The 24,728-nt window shown below is 38.3% G+C and overlaps 2 protein-coding genes across 2 annotated transcripts in view; both read right to left on the bottom strand.

Annotated features, from left to right (window-relative positions):
* Positions 1-238: 238 nt before the first annotated feature.
* On the bottom strand, positions 239-11,056 carry tfam (transcription factor A, mitochondrial). The gene is made up of 7 exons (XM_003226437.4): positions 10,754-11,056; positions 8,650-8,783; positions 6,852-6,922; positions 6,446-6,595; positions 4,415-4,510; positions 3,516-3,572; positions 239-945 (listed from the first exon to the last, which is right to left on the bottom strand). Exons 1-7 carry the CDS (start codon positions 10,813-10,815, stop codon positions 691-693), a joined length of 825 nt encoding a protein of 274 aa, XP_003226485.1. The 5' UTR covers positions 10,816-11,056; the 3' UTR covers positions 239-690.
* A 2,818-nt stretch (positions 11,057-13,874) lies between these two features.
* Positions 13,875-24,728, bottom strand: part of ube2d1 (ubiquitin conjugating enzyme E2 D1) — a 49,358-nt gene continuing 38,504 nt past the window's right edge. Inside the window, exons 4-7 of the mRNA XM_003226438.4 lie at positions 20,271-20,348; positions 19,288-19,393; positions 17,903-17,996; positions 13,875-16,703 (exon numbers count right to left, since the gene is read on the bottom strand). Of these exons, the coding sequence (XP_003226486.2) occupies positions 16,658-16,703; positions 17,903-17,996; positions 19,288-19,393; positions 20,271-20,348 (324 nt within the window). The 3' untranslated portion in view covers positions 13,875-16,657. The remainder of the gene's footprint in view (positions 16,704-17,902; positions 17,997-19,287; positions 19,394-20,270; positions 20,349-24,728) is intronic.

Below are 24,728 nucleotides of genomic sequence, written 5' to 3'. Positions count from 1 at the left end.
TCTGAACTACATTCTACACTTATTTTTATTGACTTTATATATTTCCTTAATAAAGATATTAGATAGATTCTGACCTCTGTGTATGGTTATTGGTGCTCTGCAGCCTGGGTCGTGACATGTTCATAATCTTCCAACCAGGTTGGGGATAAGCAGGAGGGAGACACTCTTCCACCAAAATGACAGTTCAGGAATTCACACATATTCAGATTTGAAAGAAGTGAGAGGGAATCTTTAAACGTTTTGTAAAAACCTGCTAGTTTATTCCCTGCATTATAAATAGTATGCACTATTGATACATATAAAAACATGGATAAAAAATGCCACTGAACATTTGTAGATCAGTAGTTTTTAATTACAAGGCTTATACATGCTTTTACCAGTGATTACACACATTATTTACACACCTCTCCTATATTCAATTTTAACTCCTAATAATCAGGAAGATATGATTGTATACATATTACGTTTTTTTTTAACAGGAAAGGGGTTAATGTGGTAAGAGAATACTTATTTATACAAGTATGCAAAAAGCACTTTTTGTTCTGTGATCAGCCATTGTTTAAATTTTCACAAACTTGATTTATTCTGGCAGCTTGACACTTCAACAGAAAGAAAACACGATTTTGTTTCAAAAATATATGATCAGGTTCTTTTCATTTCCAATCCAAAAGGATCAAATTATTTTCTAACTTATTCCTCAGAGCGCTTTGCCTTTACTTTTTTGGCATTAGTAGTGAGAGAGACGCTTTTGGTTCCCAGAGGCTTCTTTACTGCAGTAGCTCTCTTTTTTGAAGCTTGTTTTGCAGTTTTCTTCCGTTTTGGCACAGTCCTTCTGTTTTTATAACGGATAAGATCTTCACGGCCAATTTCTACCATATGCTCCTCCCATGATTTCATTTCATTTTCATAACGAATTTTGTCATCTTCTGCAAGCTGCAGATATGTCTGAGAAATAATACAGAGAGAAACAAAGTTCCTGCATGAAAAATTGGTTCTCTGACCAAGTTAAAGGGGAAAATGAAGTAAGAATGAACTCTTAGAATCATAGAACTGGAAGAGATCTCATGGGCCATCCAGTCCAACCTCCTGCAAGAAGCAGGAAAATCTCATTCAAAGCATTTTTTATTATAGTAGTATTGGAAGTATTGAAGGATTATACATAATTTTGTAGGTGTCATATATGTCCATTTTGGGCAGATATTACTTATATAGGACGAGATATGTGTGTGAGGTTACCCCATTTTAGCTACGAAACAAACCTCCATTTCAATTTCTTGACAAACATCTATGTTGATACACGGTTTTTCTTTTTTTCTTGTCCAAAATCATGAGCAATGCTCATAGGAAGGTTTATAGAATGCCTTCAGAAATACAATTAAGATGTGTAATTATTTGGGATAAATGATCATTTGTACTTGGCATATAACTATAGACAGTCCCCAAGTTACAAACAAGATAGGTTCTGTAGATTTGTTCTTAAGATGAATTTGTAATTCATACGTAGTACATATTTAAGTGTTAACTCCAGCTACAGATATTGTCTTAGTTATGGATAGCACAGGGAAGTGTTAACACCCCAGTGGTGTTTGTTTTGCTGTTTGTGCCTCTGCTCAGAAGATTTAATCTCACTTTCTGTCCTTGTGATCATTAGATTTTGAAGAAATGGGCTTGTTGTGTAAAAAAGGATTGGTGATGAAGCTTCAGTGAAGACTCCTTTTCCCTGTGGTAACTCTTTCAGGAGGAAATTTCCCTTCCTAGGGGGAGATTTCCTCTCACTTCCTGTTGTCTCACTCCAGTTTGTAATGAGGAATCATATGTATTTGGATGTTTGTAACTTAAGGATTGCCTGTATCTGTATTCAAACCTTAAAGAGATATATCTAAAAATTAATATATTGCTTAGATTTTTGAACATTTAAAGAAATGCACACACAAATGGCTTTCTTCAGACTGGATACCATGGTTTTCTGCTACATGAATCACTGCATGCAAAAACCTTGCTCCTCCTTTTCGCATGGGGAGGCCCTTCTCTCACTTCCACCCTCCTCACAACTGCGTTTGGTGGGGACGAGAGAGGGCCTTCTCGGCCGTGGCTCCACGACTCTGGAACTCCCTCTCCAGGGAGATTAGGTTGGCTCCCTCTCTTATCTTCCTTCAGGAAACAACTGAAGACTTGGATGTTTTGGCAGGCCTTTGGAGATACAGTCATTAATTAATCAGCCCCAGAGGGTTTTTAATAATCTATACTGTATTTATTATGGTCTTACAATTTATGTGTTTTAAATGTAATTTTTTATCCTGTATTGTTGTTTTAATTGATATATTATATTACTGTTTTATCTTTTTTATGTTGTGATTTGTATTATGTTGCTTATATTTTGTTTTTATGTTGCTTGGGCCGCTGCCCCATGTAAGCCGCCCCGAGTCCCCGTGGGGAGATGGTGGGGGGGGGTATAAATAAAGTTTTTTATTATTATTATTATTATTATTATTATTATTATTATTATTATTATTATTATGGCTCAAGGAAGAAACCAGAAGCTTTCATATTTCACTCATTGGAATTCACTAAGGCAGTTACGTATCTGTGACTAGTTTGTACCCATGATCCCTGCATATTTCGCTAGTTTAGGGAATGCATAGGGATTATGAAAGCCTCCTAATCTTCACTTACTGGGCAGCAACTACTATGAATGACAGCAGTCTGTTCCTATCAATTGGGAGACAGCTGACTAACATTTCCATATATACACACCATGAATGATTTTTTGCACGAGGGGGAATTACAACAGAGACCCTGCTTTGAGCTGCAATAATTTCCTGTTTTCATGAATCATAGGTGCATTGCATCTCCTGTTTATACTCATCTATAGGCTGAGCTCATGTAAAGTCGAGAATAGATTTTGAGGTGAAAATTATGGATTTTGACATGACCCATAAATAAGTCAAAGGTCATTCAAAGGAGAAGAAAAAGTGGAAATGCCACCTCAAAGGGCTGGCCGGCCCTAGCTATTACTGCCATTTTCCCACCCAGGAGATTATTTCTTTTTCAAAAGTTAATACTGTACCTTAAGTCTCATTAAAAAAAATCCCAAATGCTAAATCTTAGTCCGTCCTGGAAAAACACCCCTCTACACTCTGGACATTCCTTTGAGGAGGAGTGCAAAAGAGCCTCCGCCATAATTTCCCATCCCAGAAACCAAGTTGCAGCAGAGAGACGAGTGAGGGTCAGTGCTTCTTTTAGGTTCTATCAGAGCAGACTTATGCTCTTACCTATCACCATTACTCAGAAAAGGAAATGGTTGTTGACACTGGTCAGTGAATTTTTGGATTGATTTTTTAATTTAAATTTCTACATTTATACATTAGTTCATACAGTACTAAAACCACCCACAAGCTTGGATTCTACATACATGATAATCACACTTGCTTATGAAGTTAAACAAGACAGATACCTAATTCAAAAGCCAATTAACTGTTATTCTAAACCAGACCTGAAGTCAGTTATGACAATACCTTCTTTTGAGAAGTGTGCAATTTTTGCCAGTCATCAAATACATTCTTCATCTTTGCCTGCAAGGGAAAGACAAACACTTAAGAATACTTGGGCTGTAATTTCTGTAAAAGTGAAAAATGCCGATTTGCACTATGTTTATAATGAAAAGTAGGCAAACAAAAGTATCTAAAAGAAAAATGTTACCATATCTTATGCAAAATTACATTTCTTTATATTTATCTACTTTTTACTTTTTTCTGTTACGGGCATATTATACCACCCCCACCCCCATTTCACTCATCCTTCCAGTTAAATTAAGTCAGGGCAGTTTTAAGTGTCCAAAATACCAGTTGACATTTTCAATGCCAAATTAAATGCATACTCCAATGATCAACATTACGTTGTACAGGGCACTTTAAACAGCAGGTCTAGGAAGGCAATGCTATTTGGTGAATAGAGAACAGGAAGTATTCCCCAGAGTACCAATGAGCCAAACCTGAAATGACACCATGGTGGCTGTATATTTAGTCATTAAAAAACCCCCTGCAAATCTGGCCACAGCCTACTGATGTCTCACCTAATAATTCAACAAGGTCAGAATGTAAATATTTACATATTATTGATTCCAATAAAGCTTTGCTGAACTGCATTTACCTAAGACAATCACCACATGTGAATTGCACAACACTTTGTAGAAATGCTAAATATCTGCAACTGCAAACTATTGCAAGCTGAGAAAAGCTCACAGTTGAAAACACAGGTTATTTTGCAATTAAAACCATAAGACATTTACTTCCCGAAAACTCGCACTAAAACACCTGAAGAGATAATTACATTGTGTCACAGCCAGTTTTTCCATTTTCATTGCAGCAAGCAAAACACATTTATGTTGCTAAAACAACCTGCCCCCCTTGTTTACCTGAATGGATACTCCTTTAGCTTCTTGGAAATGTTCAGACATAAAAATGTTGAAGGCAGAACGAGGTCTTTTAGGTTTTCCAAGGACTGTTAATTGCTATAACGATAAGAGCACATCATGGAGCAGTTCTCTCATTCAATATTAAATCCAGCCACAGAACACACACATCTACACCTTTCAACTGGGATTCAGAGAGGCCTATACAAGCCAAGGACACACTTGTATGTGTAAAGAATTTTTGGTTTGACTTCTGTTAGCAGCCTCTGACACCGCACAGAATGACACTTCTCAGGAAGAGATAAGGACCAATTATATGAATGGAGAGCCTGAAGTGTGTCTGCACACATGCATAACACGTGCCACATTGTTTGGATCCCAGTCTATATTTTATGTCAATTTTTAAAAAAGAGCACTAATATGTCAATTTCATACAAGCTATTATGAATATAAAAATAATCTTTTAAAATCAACAATTTATATGGGCAGAGATTTGTTTTTAAAAAGATGATCATTTTGGTACATCTAACATTAACTTATAAGGCCAATTTCCCTAAGATCATAAAATAGAAAGTGGAGGCAGTCCTTGGAACATACTCAAGGAACCGATGAGAGAGAAAACACACAAGACACAATATAGATTGGCACAGTGCTTCTACACCTGAAAATAGCACCACATGTCCTCCTATTCAGCCACTCCCTACTTTACAACTGCTACTTGCCTTAGGGAACAGTTGCATAGAATTATTAGCTTATAGCATCATCAAATTACAGAGCAATTCTAGCTATTATATGGGGGGTACAAAATCAATGCATACAGAGAATCTATTGTATTTGCAAACACAGTGGATCTTTAGTTAGCTCAAGGACACGACTGATATAAATCCTAGATTTATATTTCTAATTTAACAGAAGTATATGAAATACACTGTTGTGTGCCTTTAAACCATAAAGGTAAAGGTTTCCCCTGACGTTAAGTCCAGTCATGTCTGACTCTGGGGGTTGGTGCTCATCTCCATTTCTAAGCCGAAGAGCCGGCGTTGTCCATAGACACCTCCAAGGTCATGTGGCCGGCATGACTGCATGGAGCACCGTTACCTTCCCGCCAGAACGGTACCTATTAATCTACTCACATTGGCATGTTTTCGAACTGCTAGGTTGGCAGAAGCTGGGGCTAACAGCGGGCACTCACTCCACTCCCAGGATTTGAACCTGGGACCTTTCGGTCTGCAAGTGCAGCAGCTCAGTGCGTTAACACACTTTGCCATCGGGCTCCCTTTAAACCATAGCAAAGCAATATACAGGCAGGACCAGGATTACAAAAAAGATAGGTTCTGTAGGTTTGTTATTAAGTTGAATTTCTATGTAAGTCAATACAGATACATTATTCATGTGTAGCTCCAGCCAAAAATTGGTTTTTGTAGTTTTGGACAGCATACAGGTTAACACCCCTGTGGTGTTTGTTTTGCTGTCTCTGTTCCTGTTCAGATTTCACCTCACTTTCTGTCCCTGTGACAATTGGATTTTGAAAAATTTGGCTTATTCTGGAAACCAGAATTGGTGGGAAAGTTTCAGTGGATACACCTTTTCTCCATAATAATTCTTTCAGGAGTGAATTTCCCTTCCTAGGGGTAGATTTCTCTTACCTTCTGTTGTCTCACCCCTGTTTGTAACTAGGAATCATGTGTAAGTTAGATGTTTTTAACAGGAACTGCTTGTTATTATGGTACATGGCTCCCAAATGTTTATAACAATACTAAGATTTGATTCTGATAAAATGTGTTTTTAGTTTGATTTTAATGTCAGAGTACAATGTTCATGCATCATATTGGTTAAGAGGCCTGCATAAACTATGTGTGTTCTTCAAAATACTCATAAGTAGCAACCATAAAAGTGGTGGGCTCCGGCTCCACTATTTTGTGTGCCCTTTATTAATAACAGAAGCATGAAAAACTCAGGTTTCAAGCAAAAACTTTGCTACAAAATGTCCTTCAGATAACTTGATAACAAGAATTTCACTTTTAAAATACTAACCCTCTTCTTTCTTGTTGCTTTTCTTTTTTTAAATTTTCTCCTTTTTTCTTCTTTCAAAGCTGCTTCCTCCGCAGGAGTTAGTTCAGCTTTATATCTGGCCATTTGTTCCTTGTAGATCTGCCTGTCAGTTTGGGCAGCAGCTTCATAAGGCTGACAAGAAAAATACCCCCATTTTTACAAAACATCTGTTTCAAACAATGTACAACTGTAGACATTTTAAAAATCAAGCATCTTACAGCAATAATATGACTTACACTACAGATAAAAATGTCGAATGTGAGGGCGATTTGGCTGCAACATCTGTCACCCCATTCATCGCCAGATAAAAATGTAATCGAAGGAAATTACTAGAGAAAATACTCTATTTACATGTAAAAAATAATCTAGAAAGCAGAATCATGCTTACTTTTTTATCAGATGCTGGTAGTTCTCTCCAAACCTGTGCTATCTTTTTTGTTATGTCCAAAATGCTTACATCTAAATAAAACAAAATAAAATATGAATGTTCTGCTAAATATAGTGTTACATTTGTATTATTACTTAGGTATTCAAAAAACAAATATACATTATGATTCATTTATTAGTTGCATCTAATGGAGAGATGTATCACAAGTATTCCAGAAGACAGAAAGCTCAAACTGGATAGCATCAAGACTTGGGAAATCTAAATATAAGAAGTATCAATACCAAAAAACGGCACAAATATCTATTTCACATGTCTTGAGAGTACAGGATTCTATAGGAACCTTAGTTATTATTCATGAACAGTAGGCTGCGTCTACTACAAGTTGGTTGAGCTGAAACCCCATGGATGCTCTATCTTTGGTGTTTCATAAAATTTGCTTCTGGCAGGACTCAGCACTGTGGCTTATCTTTTCCCACAGACAATAGAAAGAAAACTAGAAAAAATATGTAAGTGTTCTGGCTTGTTGGAAAAGAAATAAGCCACAGAGCTGGGTTCTATTAAGTTTAGACGTTATGGTGAATAAACCATGGTCAGAAAGCCTGCAGTTCTTTTAGTTAGTTTTTGTCCAGTCAACATGTTAACAAAATGCTGCCTTGTCATAACAATCAAGAATGGATTATTCAAATTTGTTCACTAAATGACACTACTTTGTCACCCTTGCTGTCCCTTGTTATGAAAAACTGCTTGTTTCCAAAGCACTCAAGATGTACACTTACTATGTTCGCTATCCATTTTCCCTTCTTGAAATTTAGATTTAAGATTTTCATCCAAATCCCTTTCTTACTGATTTATGTTACTTATAGTAAAGTGCCACATACACTGATAATCTCATGTATATCAAATATCATAACATTTGGTATGTCAGTTAGTAGTAGCACTGTGTGTGCTGCCTACAATGTATGGCAATGCCATGGGTTTCACGGAGTTTCTTAGGCAAGGAATACTCAGATATGGTTTTGCCAGTCCCTTTCTCTGAAATATAGCCTAAAGGACCTAATCTTCACTTGTGGTCTCCAATCCAGTACCGGCTGAGTATCTCTTATCTGAACCGCTTGGGACCAGAAGTGTTCCTTAGTTCAGATTGTTTCTGATTTTTGAATGCCTCCATATACCTAATATGACAGGACCCAAGTTTAAACACAAAATTAATAAAAATTTCACACACACCATATATGCATAGCTTGAATGCAATTTTATACATAATATCTTAAATAGCTTTATACATGAAACAAGGTTTGCATAAACAGAAGCATCAGAAAACGAAGGTCTCATCATCTCAGCAATCCGTTTGGATTTTGGAATTCTGGATGCTCAGCTTGTACTAACCAGGGCTGACCCTGCATAGAACCCAATGCCAGGCACAAATAATAGCAACAAGCACTGGATCTGAGAACACTCTAGACCCTCTTGGCTTTCCTTAAACAATAAGAAAATGATGGTAGTTTTTGCAAGTTATTATCAAAAGAGCGTATTGTATTGTTTGGTACTTCAGCAACATACATGGCACAGAATGACCAGACTATGTGCTCATGAATGACCCAACCCACTAAAAACGGGGCAAATTGGAGATTAATTTGTTTTAGGCTGAGAACAATTACAAGTGGTCAGAAAAGTAAGAGGACTCCTGGCAAATAGAGTAACTAATATAAAAGATAACCTTTTAATGTCTTTCACGATTCAGAGGAACTACCATTACTTAAACCTACATCTTAATGCTATCACAAAAGAAGTTTCTTACCTGGATTTTGTTTTTTATAAATTGGTTGCTGGTCTTTATAAAAACGGATGTATGCTGACATTGGCTGCTTTGGACGGTTATCGGAACTGAAATATTTTGAAAACCATTTTTCCACTGAGCACGTAGGACTGCATCTTAACAAAACAAAAATAATTAGCAAATTACTAATACATCAACAACTATTTTAAGAGCTTTGTATATGTAACATTGCGGTACAACCCCCTAAAAAGTGAAGAAAAACTGGCATCCATGGTTGAACACCAGGTCAACAATGGAACTGTGTCTGTCATCACCTAAACACTGTTTTATGAATGATCTTCTCATCTCACTGCTTATTAACTTTACATACCAACCTTTGAAAACTTCATATCTGGGTTATACAAACAACTCATTTCACCAACTGCTGCATCTGGTAAGTCAAAGTGAACTATGTCCTTGGGTAGATCTTTACTACTAAATGAATGCAGTTTGATTCCACTTTAGCGGGCATGGCTCAAAGCTATGGAATCATGGCAGTTGTTTTGCAGAGAAAGCTAAAAATCTTGTAAAACTACAACTCCCAGGATGCCACAGCATTGAGCCATGACTGTTAAAGTGGATGTTAAATGATACAGTGTAGAATTCAGCCCTTGAAAGTTTATACAGAAGAGGTAAACATGAGCCTACAATGTCATGAGTTGGCTAAAAAAGCCAATGGGATTTGTGCTTGCTAAAATAGGAGTCTAGTGTCTAGATCCAGGGAAGTCATGCTACTCCTTTATTCTGCCTTGGTCAGACCATACCTGGACTCACACTGTGTCCAATTCTGGGCACCACAATTTAAGAGAGATGTTGACAAGCTGGAATGTGTCCAGAGGAGGCCGACTAAAATGATCAAGGGTCTGAAGAACAAGCCCTATGAGGAGCGGCTTAAAGAGGTGAGCATGTTTAGTCTGCAGAAGAGAAGGCTGAGAGGAGATATGGTGGCCAAGTATAAATATGTGAGGGGAAGTCATAGGGAGGAGGGAGCAAGCTTGTCTTCTGCTGCCCTGAAGACTAGGACATAGGACAATGACTTCAAACAGGAAAGGAGATTCCACCTGAACATTAGGAAGAACTTCCTCACTATGAGAGCTGTTTGGCAGTGGAACTCTCTGCCTCGGTGTGTGGTGGAGTCTCCTTCTTTGAAGGCTTTTAAGCAGAGGCTGGATGGCCATCTGTCAGGGGTGGCTTTGAATGTGATTTTGCTGTTTCTTGTCAAGGGGTTGAACTGGATAGCATGTGAAGTCTCTTCCAACTCTATGATTGTAAACTTTCATTGATTTCTGGGAGTTGTACGCCAAAACACCTGGGGACCCACAGGCTGAGAACCACTGACCTAGCATTGTGCAAGGAGATACTGTATTCAGTATCTCATTGTGCAGCATCAGTGCAGACCTATAAAGTGGAGTGCAGTGCAGTTAAAGTGCATTATTTGAGTCTGAACTGACCACAGGTAAAGGTTTTTCCCTGACATTAAGTCTAGTCATGTCTGACCCTGGGGGTTGGTTCTCATCTCCATTTCTAAGCTGAAGAGATGGCGTTGTCCGTAGACGCCTCCAAGGTCATGTGGCCGACATGACTGCATGGAGCGCCGTTACCTTCCCGCCGGAGCGGTACCTATTGATCTACTCACATTTGCATGTTTTTGAACTGCTAATTTGGCTGAAGCTGGGGCTAACAACGGGAGCTCACCCCGCTCCGCAGATTCGCGCCTCCAACCTCCAAGTTCAGAAGCTCAGCGGTTTCACTGACCATAAAAGGCCTTATATAGCAGTGTAGGTCGAGCTTGAGCTTAGTAAGAAAACCCCCTCAATAAACTGGCCTCCAAACCTGCAGTCTGATCTCCTATTACTACACATTGTGGCTTTCTCCAGAATAAAGCCTCATGCACTGTTGGTGGCAGTTGTCTAGAACAATAGTACCAGACCAAAAAGACCTGGGACTCCGTTTACAAGCGAGGCATTCAGGTCCTGCATGCTTCTGTTGCTATTGCACCACTGGAGAGGAGGAAACACACAGATGCAGCAGTGGAAAGGGGCAGAAGAAAAGAGGAAAGGGTACAGGTTATCGTAGTAGCCATTACCTGAGGAAACAACGCGACCCGACTGCCGTCGCGAGCGCGCGGCCCAGGAGCGCGGCCGCCATTGTCCCGCCGTCTCCTCGCCACGCCCCCGCCCCCCGCGCTCTTCCTTCAGCCTCGAACCTCACGCGCGAGACCTCAACGGCAGCCCGACTACCATTCGCTCCCACCAAGCCACGAGCTCCCAGGCAGATGTGCGTCTGCGCATGCGCCACCGACTCAACAGCCTCCCGCTTATTCTGGTTCAACAAGAGAGGACAGGCAGGGACTCATATGCGCATGCGCCTCGGCACAAGGCGAAACAAGCGCTGTTGTGTGTGTGTGTGTATAGCGTCCTCACTTCCGGTTGGTTGTTGGAAACGGGCGTCGGAAAGGACAAAGACCCTTTATGGTACCCGATCCTGCTACTAAGTTATTTGGGAGCCAGAGAGGTTGTATGGGGATCGGCTCCGAGCGCTGCTGGTGCTAGACCTTGCTTGAGGAGAATTCAAAAGCAAGCAAGCGCGCGCCCCAAGCTGCGCTTTGGAAGGTGGCAAGCAGTGGGCGTGGTCAGGACGTTGAGTGCTAACCGAACTCCACCAATCCCTGCTCCTGAGCTTCATCTTGGGGCAGAGCTAAAATCGCAGCTTCCACCAATCGCAGCCTTTGTCTACTAAACGGGGGGGGGGGGGGAGGAACAGAAATGGCGCATGCGCAGTTAGTAACAGCAAGATGGACCCATCTCTACCGCAATTGAGCAAGTCATAAGGGGCTCACTGGAATTGCGTCACGCTTCTGCTCCTTAGTAAATAGCATCAGCTTATCCATTCCTACAGACAGTTTCCTGTTGCTTTCTAGACATTGCAAAACAGGGACGAGAAACTTGCAACCCTTCCATCTTTGGAGCCTCGTTCCATTTTCCGCTTCAGTACGCCTCTAATGACTGATTTCGAACCTCTGGTGCTTCTGTCGTTTTGGACTTCAACTCCCATAAGCCCTAGCGATTCTGTCCAACAATCAGGGATTCTGGGAACTGTAGTCTAAAATCCTGGCGGTCCACAGGCCGGGAAACAATTGCTTTTATCATCATAGCAAGGGTAGTAGCGTCAGGGCAGTTATTGGGTTGCTATGAGTTTTCCGGGCCGTATGGCCATGTTTCAAAAGCATTATTTCCTGACGCTTCGCCTACATCTATGGCAAGTATCCTCAGAAGTGAGGTTTGTTGGAAACTAGGCAAGTGGGGTTTATATATCTGTGGAAGGTCCGGGTGGGAGAAAGAACTCTTGTCTGTTGGAGGCAGGTGTGACAGTTTCAATTGGCCACCTTGATTAGCATTGATTAACCTTGCAACTTCAAGGTCTGGCTGCTTACTGCCTGGGGGAATCTTTAGTTGGGAGGTGTTAGCTGGCCCTGATTGATTCGTGTCTGGAATTACTGTTTTCTGAATGTTGTTCTTTATTTACTGTCCTGATTTTAGTTTTTTTAATAAAAACTGGTAGCCAGATTTTGTTCATTTTCTTTGTTTCCTCCTTTCTGTTGAAATTGTCCACATACTTGGGGATTTCAATGGCTTTCACATCTGCCTCAAACAGACAAGAGTTTTTTCTCCCACCCTAGACCTTCCAGTTATATAAACCTCTCTTGCATAATTTCCAACATGCCTATGAGAATGCCTGCCATAGATGTGAGTGAAACGTCAGGAGAGAATGCTTCTGGAACATGGCCATACAGCCCGAAAAACCCTATCAAGGATGAAAATCCCACATCTTTCAACTGGAATACAGTAGAGTCTCGCTTATCCAACATAAACAGGCTGGCAGAACGTTGGATAAGCGGAAATGTTGGATAATAAGGAGTGATTAAGGAAAAGCCTATTAAATATCAAATTGTTATGATTTTGCAAATAAAGCACCAAAGCATCATGTTTTACAACAAATCAACAGAAAATGGAGTTCAGTACACGGTAATGTTATGTAGTAATTACTGTATTTACAAATTTAGCACCAAAACATTGCAATGTATTAAAAACATTGACTACAAAACATTGGCTACTAAAAGGCAGACTGCGTTGGATAATCCAGAATGTTGGATAAGCTAAGGTTGGATAAGCGAGACTCTACTGTATATGGCAGTATGGACGCTGATAACCCAGTTCAAAGCAGATATTGTGGGATTTTCTGCCATGATATTCTGGGATAGGCGGAAGGGCCCTCAGATAACCTAGTTCAAGGCATATTGTGGGATTTTCTGCCTTGATATTCTGGGTTATATGGCTGTGCGGAAGGGCCCTGGGTCTCTTTTAAGAGAGACAAAGTGGGATTTAAATGTAATAATCATGATACCTATTGTTTTACGCTCTCAGGTCCTTAATCTTACCCACATGGCTGAAATGCTATTCTTTCTCCATAGTAAACTCACTGATTCAAATTTACCTACGTGCTGATTCACTATTCAACAATGGATTCAATTTGTCTATTCTAGGTGGCACTGATCAAAAGGATTCCAGACTATAGGTGCATTAACACTGTAAACTTAATGCAGTTTGATACAACGGCTCAGTGCTATGCATTCATAGGATTTGTAGTTTGGTGAGGCACCAATGCTCTTTGGTAGAAAAGGCTAAATTCCTTGTAAAACAGCAACTTCCATAGCTAGAGTGGTGTCAAACTGCATTAATTCTTCAGTGAAACAACATATCACTTCACAGTCAATTTTGTAACCCCAGTCTGTCTATACCTTTCTCTACCTGAGAAAGAGCTATTGTAAAGCCAGTTCAACATAGCTACTGAATTACAATCTTGCACATTTAGGGCCCATCCACACAGCCATATAACCCAGAATATCAAGGCAGATAATCTACAATAACTGCTTTGAACTGGGTTATCTGAGTCCACACTGCCATATAACCCAGTTCAAAGCAGATAACGTGGGGTTTTATACAGCTGTGTGGAAGGGGCCTAAGTCCCATTTTTTTCCAAGAATGATGTGCTGCATTTGTCACTCTTCTAGTGTATTTCTTTATTTGAATTTCAGGGCCTCCATTTGTGGTTTAGGTAAAGATGTAATTTATACGCATCAAATGCTGCAAAAGGCATGAATCACTCAGAAAGATGCAGCTGCATTAAGAATTAAGACTTCACACAGGCAGGTTTCAAATCAGATCTTTATTTTCATTCAAGCCTCAGCTGACATGTTTAGGCAGAGAAAAAATCACATCAGAAGTAGCTAGAAAGTATGTCGTATTTAACATTAACTAGAATGACTAAAGATTACACTTCTGAGAATTTCAGTGATACAGATCCTTTGATTTAGTCATGCCAATAGTAGTAGTGCCAAGTGAGGAATATACAGAGAATGGGATGGCTCAGTTCGTGCCCTCGCTAAGGCATTGTACAGTATAAACTGGTATCTGGTGGAGGGGACTGAAGCACAGACAACATTTATGCCACCACAATGGAAGCACCAGGACTGAGCAAATGTTTTGATTATGACAGGGGGAAAGAGAACCTTTTCACATTGGAGCACTTAAGAGAGCAAAATAACACTTACTAGAATAGGCAAAGTATTTAAGAGGGAAATCTTAACAAGGTTAGTTACTTGAAGCTGTGGTTTAAAATAAGTCCAGGCGGCGAAGCTTTTTGTCTGTTTAACAGTGCTGTTTTATTAATAAGATCCGTTTGAAAGCTCAGCAGGTAAAGCCAGTCTCAAATTGCTGTTTTAGATATATCACGGAATAGAGAGGCAAGCATGGCTTCAACACGCTTGTCTTCAAAGAGCCCTATAGGAAAGGAAAGGAAGAGGCTTGTGGACCTGCACTGTTTGCTCAGCCTGAAGACTTTGCATTATGGTAAGTAAATTCCTTTTTGTATGATGCACACCTTAAAGCAATAGTAACATCCAAACAGTTTCAAACCAGCCTCCATATAATATTAGCAAAGCAGAAGATTATATGCTCTTTCACTTAACAGGCATGCAAATCAAGCTATCAGATTTCACAGAACCCACTGTAAGGGTTTAAGGGAATATATATATATATATTTTAAATTCTGGGAGAAACCTATTATAAACACCTAAGACGGGTGGGTAAACATGTCTGGGAAACCATTCAATCAGAATCCTTTACCACCATTTAAAGTTTCTTGAAAAAATGTGGCAAATAGCTTTCTCTTTAAGGTACAGCGTTCCCTTTTTCAAGTATAACAAAAATAATAATTTACTGCTCGGAAACACGTATTGGCTATTTGCAGAAATTGGTCTATTTCACAGCAAGCTATGATACTTAGAGAAGTACACAATGAAAATTTCAGTGCTTGTTTCCTAAAGCTTCCATCTTTGATTGTATGCATTGAGGTACAGAAGCCTAGATGACTTTTACGCATAAGTGCCCAACACACACTTATTTCCTAGGCCATTATAACTTTCCAAGGATTTTAAGATTAAAACATTAAAACAGCTTTTAAAGCCCAGAAATAGAAAAATAGCCTCTGGGATGCTTGCCACATTATTTTGTATTATTTTATGGTTTATTTTGTAGCAAAGTATTAGGATTATATTCCATTCTCCAGAAGGAGTCAAATGATGGTCTATGACAGCAAAACTGCCTAGACAAGCATTTTTACAATAATCACTGCAGCCACAAATTAAATGTATTTAACAAGGATTTAGTACCCCAAAGCAAAGTAAAAAAATTAAACTGCTCTTATTTGTAAAGCACCTCAGGCTGTTTTTCTTTATACATGCATGGTGAAGTATAAATATAATTGTCCAGAAGAATTAGCTTAGTAGGTGGAAGAAACAGATCAAAATATTGTTACACTGATGAGAAAACATCAGTAGCATTTCAGCATTAGTAATTATCAACTTCAGTAAGATTTGAGGATTATTTCACAAGCTCATAGATATGTTCCTCTATACTGGTTACAACATCCAATCACCTAGCTCATATACCTCACAATGAATAGACATATACAGTTGTTCAGCAGTTACCATAATATACTCGAAGAGTTTATAGCAATCTTAAATACATAGGCCAGTTCTTCCCACTAGTAATTCACATATTTAACAATATTTTGATCTTTTCAGGGCAAGCACATACAAAGAATGTGCAAGACTTAAAGAACAGCCAAGACAAGTAGTAAAAAACACATTTTATTTATATGGAAAAGCTTCAAGTCAATTTTGTTAAAAGGTCAGAGATTATACTGCCCATATGGGATAAAAAAGTCAGCTGTGAATAGAACAAAATTAGTTACATTTCTTTCTACAGAGCAGTGCAATTAATTCACATTGCAATAAAAGTATGCAACAGAATCAAAACCGTGTGTTTCCTCATAATCAGCATACTGAGAGTTAGAGTGCAAAGTTTAAGAAGTTTTTTTATAAGTATTCCTGAGAAGGAATGCTTCACTTATTTAATAGCAGTTGTATTTCTTTTTCAATACTGTGCAGAGAATCTAAAGTGAGTTGACTTGCATGGTAAATAAAATATAGTCTATACAGTAAAAAAATACAAATTATACAATGAACTAACAAAGAATGAAATTCAAACACAAGACGTACAGGACTGACATCTCAAAGACACACAGAATATTTCTCATGTAACACCTAGTTTTTCAGCAAAAAAATATTTTGGTTGCTCTACAATTGCATTATGGATCTTGTAGGCTGAAGATGCAGATGTCCACATATCTTTTAAAAACATAATAAATGTCTTTTGCAAAGCATACAAAAAGGATAAATACTCTCATCACAGTCTTCAGGTTAATTTCCGTAGTTATTTCCTTGTTCCAGAAACACATTTATATGGGTGAAAATCAAAAAGGGCTTCATGGTACACTGAAAACAGTAAACTGTGCTCCATTTACTTCTAATTTTGAAAAAACCCTAGAATTTACAGTACTCTGGTATATATGAAAAAGTCTTGAAAGTTTACATTGCATATTTCTGTGTCCATTCTCTTGCGTGTCTGTTGTATCTGTCAAAGAAATATTTTTTTATCAGCTGTGCATCATATACAAATTGTTTTACAAGTTTAATACACCTGTGATCTTCTTACACTTATTTTTTCTTAGCAATTTCTTTTTTTTTCTTTCAAAGGATTTAACCAATATGGATCATGGTATACATCAGTTCATTTATTCATAGTTGGCAATAAACTGATCAGTAAACAAAAAGCACAATACCATTAGAAGGCAAAATACTGACTTTCTGAAATACAAAATGACCCTTGTGTTGAAGATTTTTCTGAGGCAAACAGGATACAAGGACTAGAAGTCAGGGGCCAGAATGGGATCCAAAACCCATCAGGATGCACACTTATTGCATCACCAGATTGTGCCTGTGAACCCACCTTGAAAGCTCAGAATACAGGTTGCTGATGTCAGGCTAGAGGGAGAGTTTGCTAATTCAGTAATACAGGTGAGTGCAGCTAAAACCACCGATTCCACATAAGAGTTATGGATGGATAACAACCTGGCAACACAAGCAAAAACATTTTCCTGGGAGAAGACAGGTTTGCACAAGGAAATGGTGGAATCAGTAAGTCTTCTCCATAATGTCCTCATATTACTATACGTCCACTTGCCTCTCTCTTCCTACCTCAATACCTCCAGCGGCCAAGGACAAGGTGTGACAAGGCTGTTATATTGAACTATAACCTAAAGATAACAGGACTCACACCAATTTAGTGCAATCATATTTAAAAAATCTGATAAAATTGTCTTTGAAGCATTATTTGGAAAATGTTTAATATTTAAAAGAGGGTTTTCAAAATCTGGCAAAAATGTATCACACAGAAATATAAGATTGATGGATCACCATTGAAGAGAAAGCTACAATAAATTCTTGTTCTGAAGAATATTTCAGAATAATAAGAGGAAAAAGGTTGACATGATATATTATAATAGTTCTACAGTCTAATTATAAATTGATTTTGAAAAATGTGAATCTGAGATATACCATGAAAGGCAAGAACAGAAAATATTCACAAGCATCCAAATAGAATATTGTTTAGATTCTGAAACAATATAAGTAAAAACAGAAGTAAATATAAGTATTGTCATTATCATATCTGAAAAATATGAATGCAAATGAATCACCAAAGGAGTTGGGGATATAAGGGGTAATAGACAAAGGAATGCTGATCAAAATTATTGAAATGGTAATCATACTTACTTTTCCTTGTCTGACTTGTAGATTTGTGCAATATCTGGTACTAAAGGATCATCTGGATTAGGATCGCAAAGTAAAGAGCATATGGACAAAAGAACTAGATTTAAAAGAAAGAAAAGGCTTTAAATGGCAGGAAAGGAGGAATTGTGGCAGATAGTAGTTTCAAAATTATACCATTTTATAATATTTCAGAAATGGTCTCCAGATTTAAAAGATCTTGTGCACTCTTGCATAGTCTGCCACTGAAAACATGTGAATAAAGTAGGATAGCAGCACCTCCTCAAGCTCCAATCTATCTTCCCTTGTCCAAAGGTACTCCTTAATAATCTAGGAAAAAAGAACCTGAACCAGGTTGGGGGGAGACACCAGTGAAGTGATATTCGAAAGATCGATCTAAGGTTGAGCATGGTGAATATAGAGATCAAGTAAAGTAACTTAGCTGGAGAATATTATTTCATAAAATGATATTCATACCCTACTCCCAAGCTGCGGAAACTGCAATAGTTTTGTCCAGCATCAGTGCCTCAAACCTCTGTGGAGTTTGAGGGTATTTTCAAAGGGTCTCTTCTCATGACTTTAAGATCTGAACAGATTCAAAATGATTCAGGCAGTCACTTAGTTTAATCTTTAAAGCCCTAGGCTTTGGGACGAAAGTAGCATTTTGAACTAGGTCTGCAAACAATTGGCAACTAGTGCAGGGCTTTCAGTATCAAAAGGATATTTCAATATTGTGTTTTAAAGAAACAGCAAAGTCCAGTAATTTTCATTGTAAAGTCCCTTATTCTAGAATATTTTTTAAAAGAACAAGCAGTAAATGTGTTTAAGGATATAATAAATTCTTAAACACACTCAAATACTCAATGACATTGTACTGAAAGCTGAAAATTGAAAGTTGCAAAATTTAAGACAATCTGGGATTATCCCATATACTTAAATTATATTAACTTTGTGGGTGGAGATTATGGATTGGGTTGTTGTGTGTTTTCCAGGCTGTATGGCCATGTTTCAGAAGTATTCTCTCCTGATGTTTTGCCCACATGTATGGCAGGCATCTTCAGAGGTTGTGAGGTACCTCACAACCTCTGAGGATGCCTGCCATCGATGTGGGCGAAACGTCAGGAGAGAATACTTCTGAAACATGGCCATACAGCCTGGAAAACACATAACAATCCTGTGATTCCGGCCATGAAAGCCTTTGACAACAGATTATGGATTTTTTGTTTGTCTGTTTGTTTGTGGCTGTGACAAAAGCAATGGAATAATGTAAGACCCTGGAAACTTCTGCCAAAAAACTGCAAACAGAAGATGCCTCCTTTTAACTGACATATTTTCACCATAAACTGCAATAAGAAACAAAGGTGGTGGCTAACAATGAGATGTATAGTTACCTTTAGATACAGTCAGAGCAGGTGACCACTGTGACCTCAGGATATCAAGACAAATACTCCCATTGCTATTTATGTTTGGATGGTATATTTTTGTCGTGAATGCAATCTGCAACAGAAGAATTATCAATAATTTTTACAATATTCAAACCATACACATTTACTTTCAAATTTCTGTATTTTATTTCACTATGTGATATCTCTATAACAGAATAGCTTCACAGCTTTATAAACCAGTTGTGCATTACCCAACCACTTTGCTATTAACGCACAAACAACAGACATAACTCCATAGTTTATCCTTGGATACAATATGCAGTAACACAACTTTATATCAGATCTGGAGGGTATGTGCACCACTAGATGTCTGGACAGCAAATCCTATCACACTCTACTACTGGCTAAGCTAAGACTTTGTAAATCAGTAAACATAAGGGACCCATGTGTACTGTATTTTTAAAAGCTGAACATCCAATGATCTCAAAAAGAAAAAATATGTTTACAATCAATTGTTAGTCACAATTAGAGCAGAACCAGTAAATCAATTGAGTCAAGTGCTAGTGACTCAATGGGCCTGTTCTACCTGGGATTAACAACCCAAGGATTCAGTTAGATAGTCTATGTACTGTAAGCATTTCACCAAACTCTATGCTCTCTGATTTTATCATGTTAATAATATACATGTTATTCTGACTTTATAGGAAAGGAGATTCCACATAAACATTAGGAAGAACTTCCTGGTGGCAAGAGCACTTTGACTGGGATATGCTGCCTCAAAGTACAGTGGAATCTCCTTCTCTGAAGGTTTTTAAACAGAATCTGGATGACTATCTGTAGGGGACTATCTGTAGGGAATGGATCCCCCCCCCCCCCCCGGTAGTCTCTTAGAACTCCATGATTCAATGATCCTAATAAACTAAAACAGTCAAACCCAAGTTATGATCTACAGTGATCAATTGCATTTAACTGTATCATAAGGATTTTACCTTTGGCGGTTTGAATGGGTAGTCTGTTGGAAAATGTACTGTGAGAAAAAATACTCCCCCTTGATATGCACTATCAGGCTGGAAAACAAGCAAATTAACAAAGTAACGTGTTACTTATTTTGCATGAAGTTCCCACTTGAACCTAAAAAATCTTTTGTAGAACATAAACATGTAGCCATCTTTGGCCAATTGTACCCAGCAGACTGTCCAAGTATCATGGTCTCTGTTCACTTGCTTTTCAGTGGAACATATGGAGTCATCATCAGCATTAAAGGTTACAGCAGGCATGGGCAAACTTCAGCCCTCCAGGTGTTTTGGACTTCAACTCCCACAATTCCTAACAGCTGGTAAGATGGCTGGGATTTCTGGGAGTTGAAGTCCAAAACACCTGGAGTAGTCTCAACCTGGGGTCCCTAGATGTTTTTGGTGTACAACTCCCAGAAACCCCAGCTAGTTTACCAGTTGTTAGGATTTTTGGGAGTGGAAGGCCAAAACCACTTGGAGACCCCAGGTTGAGAACCACTGACCTGGAGGGTCAAGGTTTGCCCATGCCTGGATTACAAGGACCCAAATAAGCAGTGCAGATGCAAACTAAAATGCTTGAAAGGCCAATCCAATTCAAGATTTAGAGAACTAGGGATGCTAAATTATTGGTCAAAGAGTCCTCTCAGCTTCAAATGGATATGTATCTACTTGAAGCACTACTTTCTTTTTCACTGTGTATTTTCCATGATTTGTCAATTATTCTATGAGGTGTTTGAATGCACTGAAAATTCCCCACAAAGATTAGCGCCAACAGAACACAAAACTCTCACATTACATTATGTTTAAATCAAGATTTAAAAATGGCATGTATCCCTATTGTGACTAGAACTCCAGCCATAATGTAAGTAAATCTCCCCTATTCTTTGAAGTGGCAATTAGTAAATGCCCATTCTACCAGTGGGAGATTTTAATATGTAATGTATGTAATTCTTATAGAAATTTGGTGGCATATAGATATGATAAATAACAGCCATATAGCCACCTACAGCGCAAAAATATAATAAGTGGTGCCAGTCAATTTAGGAAAAAGTGTAAAAGTAATGAAGCAGGCATTCCATTGCAACTCCCCTGCCCTCATTTCCATTTTGTGAGAGGTGTCTTGATCCCTGAAATGCACAATATGGCATTATTTTTTCCTGTTACGTAAAGGTAAAGGTTTTCCCCTGACCTCAAGTCTAATCATGTCTGACTCTGAGGTGCAGTGCTCATCTCCATTTCTAAGCTGAAGAGCCAGCATTTTCCGTAGACACCTCCAAGGTCTTGTGGCCGGCATAATTGCATGGAGCGCCGTTACCTTCCTGCCAGAGCAGTACCTATTGATCGTTTCACCTTTGTATGTTTTGGAACTGCTAGGTTGGCAGAAGCTGGAGCTAACAGCGAGAGCTTACCCCGCTCTCCAGATTCGAACCACCGACCTTTTGGACAGCAAGTTCAGCAGCTCAACAGGTTAACCCGCTGTGCCACCAGGGGCTACCTTTTCATTTTCCTTTGAATATTTCCTGTCTGGGGGAATGTTAAGGCGCAATGTAATTTTTTTCAAAGTTCACTTGTATTTTTTTCATTCTTGACTAGCCTGTGTGAAAAAATGGATGCAAAATTCTATGGTTATGTATGTTTATCTTTTAAAAGATTGAAATAGACACATTATGTCATTTACATTAAAATTAAGTTTTAAATTCTAACCCACTATCTTTTTGTGGGCATTTAAAAGAAATAATACCACAGGACACATTGTTGTTTGCTAGATTGTTCCCCCTCCCTTTTTCAACCTTCTCCACTTTTCCAGTATTTTTTTTACTCTGTGGCAGCTGCACATGGCATAAAGCACAAGAGTAACAAGGACAGGTGAGAAGGAGGGTTAGGAAGAGAAAACTTTTAGGTTAGGAAAGTACAGAAGTGAAAAAGACAGGGAAACATTGACAGACCAGAAGAAAAAAATGGTGTCCTTTTGTCTACACCAGGGGTCCCCAAACTTTTTATGCAGAGGGCCAGTCCACAATCCTTCAAACTGTTGAGGGGCCAAATTATCATTTGAAAAAAACAAACAAACAAAATTTGATGCACACTATACATGTCTTATTTGTAGTGAAAAAACAACAACAAGAACAAGAACAATGAAATAACAATAAAAGAGCAATACAATATTTAAAAATAAAAGCAATTTTAACCAACATACATTTATCAGGATTTCAATGGGAAGTGTGGGCCTGCTTATGGCCAATGAGATAGTCAAGTTAATTAGGATTGTTGTTGTTGTTGTTGTTGTTGTTGTTGTTGTTGTGTGCCTTCAAGTCATTTCAGACTTTGGGCGAGCCTAAGTCTAAAATTTATTTATTTATTTACTATATTTATTTACTACATTTGTATCACACCCTTCTCACCCCAAAGGGGACTCAGAGTGGCTTACAAATTATATGTGCATACAATATGTTATATTATTAGCATAGCACACTATTAGCATTATATATTACTATATTGAACTATACCACTATACTGTAATATTATTAGTAATATTATTAGTAATATATAATTAATACTATTGTATGGTATTATTATTATTAGTGTTATATTGTATTACATTATAATATTATCAATATTATATGTATATACAATATATTATATTATAAAACTGAGGGCGGGGGCCAGGTAAATGACCTTGGAGGGCCGCATCCGGCCCCCGGGCCTTAGTTTGGGGACCCCTGGTCTACACTATCCTGTCTACCCTCTTGCATTTTCAAGGGTTTTCTGCCTGCTTTTTAGAGCATCATTAGCAGCTACAGGTTGACCGTGGGGGGAGCAGGAAACCCTTCTATCTTTCTACAGGCCATCTTCATGTTACGAACAGGACAGGTTCTGTAGGTCTGTTCTTAAGTTGAATTTGTATGAAACTCAGAGCAGGTTGCTCCTAGACCTCACTAATTCTCTTTCTTTGGTTGGTAGGGGGAGAAATTAGGCTTTCAAAAACTTATACAGTTGTTTTCATCTTTCCCACAGCATAAAATACAGATGGGAGGAAGAAAAGGAAACATTTACAGACAGATTTTTTCACCTTTATTCTGCCATGATTTTTAGTGTACTAATGTGAAGTAATTTTAAATGCAAAATTGGAATTAACATAAAGGTAAATGGATGCTATTTCATTGCAATGATGGATGCTATTTCATTGTAATGATTGAACTTTGAAAAACCTTTTTATTATAAATATAATATTCTTATCTCAGGGAAAAGAAGATGATACTACTTTGTACTATATTAAAAGCCAAACAGCATGTGGACATATTGTTTATTGATAGCAAACCACTGCCTATCATTCATGTAGGAAGCCTATAATCTAGGCAAACAAGAGAGGATGGTAAACAACCAAAAAAAGAAGCCAAAGATGACAGCTGCACATGTATTAGGTTCCTGACACTTTTCTAGGATCTCTAGACAGCCTGGAACAACACACCTCGAATTTGTTGAGGACAGAGCTACAGCCCCAGAATGGATTCAGCAAACATACCAGTATCTTCAGCAATGTATGATAGTGGAGCTCAGTTATGTATATATAAAAAAACAGCTGTGTTAAAATTATTCCTTGTTTTGATTACTAAAATGCTCCATGTCTGTATCACAGCTGAAGGAACTAAAGAGTTAAAACTCTGCACCCAAGCAATTAAAAGTAATGCTGTATTTTCTCTTAACCTATACCGTAGGTATTTGTGCCTCATTTTGACTAGAGAGATGTAAAAAATAAAAAGAAAACAAATATTAAAATTTGGGCAAGAAAAAGATGAGACTTGCAATTTATGGAAGCCAAAAAAATTAAGTAGTTGTGAAAATTATTTTACAGATTATTCTATGTTGTTATTATTGTTATAATCATCATCACCATATAGTATGGATATTTTTGGAAGGACAGAAACCACCCACAGAACACTTTATTCTGTTCCAAGTTTATTTTATGGTTTAAGTTATTTTAGTAATATCTTCAGAACCATATAAGACAAGAACCTATTAGAAAACAAAAAATGGAGCTTCACAATTTTATTTTCATTGACACTTTCTGAACTATTTCTGTTATGATTGAGCCTCATGGCTCTGTTACTGACAGACGTGGGCGTAAGACTCCTCGAGAGTCAGATACTCTCGAGGAGCGAGAGAGAAAAAGACTGCGAGACATATTTGCAGCACCATCTGACGAGGAGTCTTTCGAAGGGTTTACGGAGAGAATGGAGGAGGGGCTGGTTAGCTCAGAGGAGGATGAGATGGATTGGACTCGGGTAAGGGAGGAAGTGGGTGCCACTGGCCATGATGGGACAGAAGATGAATGGGGACCTTCAGGATTAGACCCATGGTTTAGCTGGAGGGATGGGACGGGATCCACAGCTGGAGATGCTGTTGGGCGTAGTCAGAGGTGTTCCAGCTCTGACG

The sequence above is a fragment of the Anolis carolinensis genome, chromosome 3 (assembly GCF_035594765.1).
Source record: "Anolis carolinensis isolate JA03-04 chromosome 3, rAnoCar3.1.pri, whole genome shotgun sequence".
Classification (NCBI taxonomy): Eukaryota; Metazoa; Chordata; class Lepidosauria; order Squamata; family Dactyloidae; genus Anolis; species Anolis carolinensis.
Note: the sequence above shows the minus strand (reverse complement) of the source record. Positions and strands in the feature narration are given on the sequence as shown.

Excerpts from the sequence above, each read along its gene's own strand:
- tfam (XM_003226437.4), bottom strand. The coding sequence starts at position 10,815 with ATGGCGGCCGCGCTCCTGGGCCGCGCGCTCGCGACGGCAGTCGGGTCG. Across the intron at positions 8,784-10,753 it reads GGGTCGCGTTGTTTCCTCAG|ATGCAGTCCTACGTGCTCAG; the intron begins GTAATGGCTACT and ends TGTTTTGTTAAG. Across the intron at positions 6,923-8,649 it reads TTATAAAAAACAAAATCCAG|ATGTAAGCATTTTGGACATA; the intron begins GTAAGAAACTTC and ends TGTTTTATTTAG.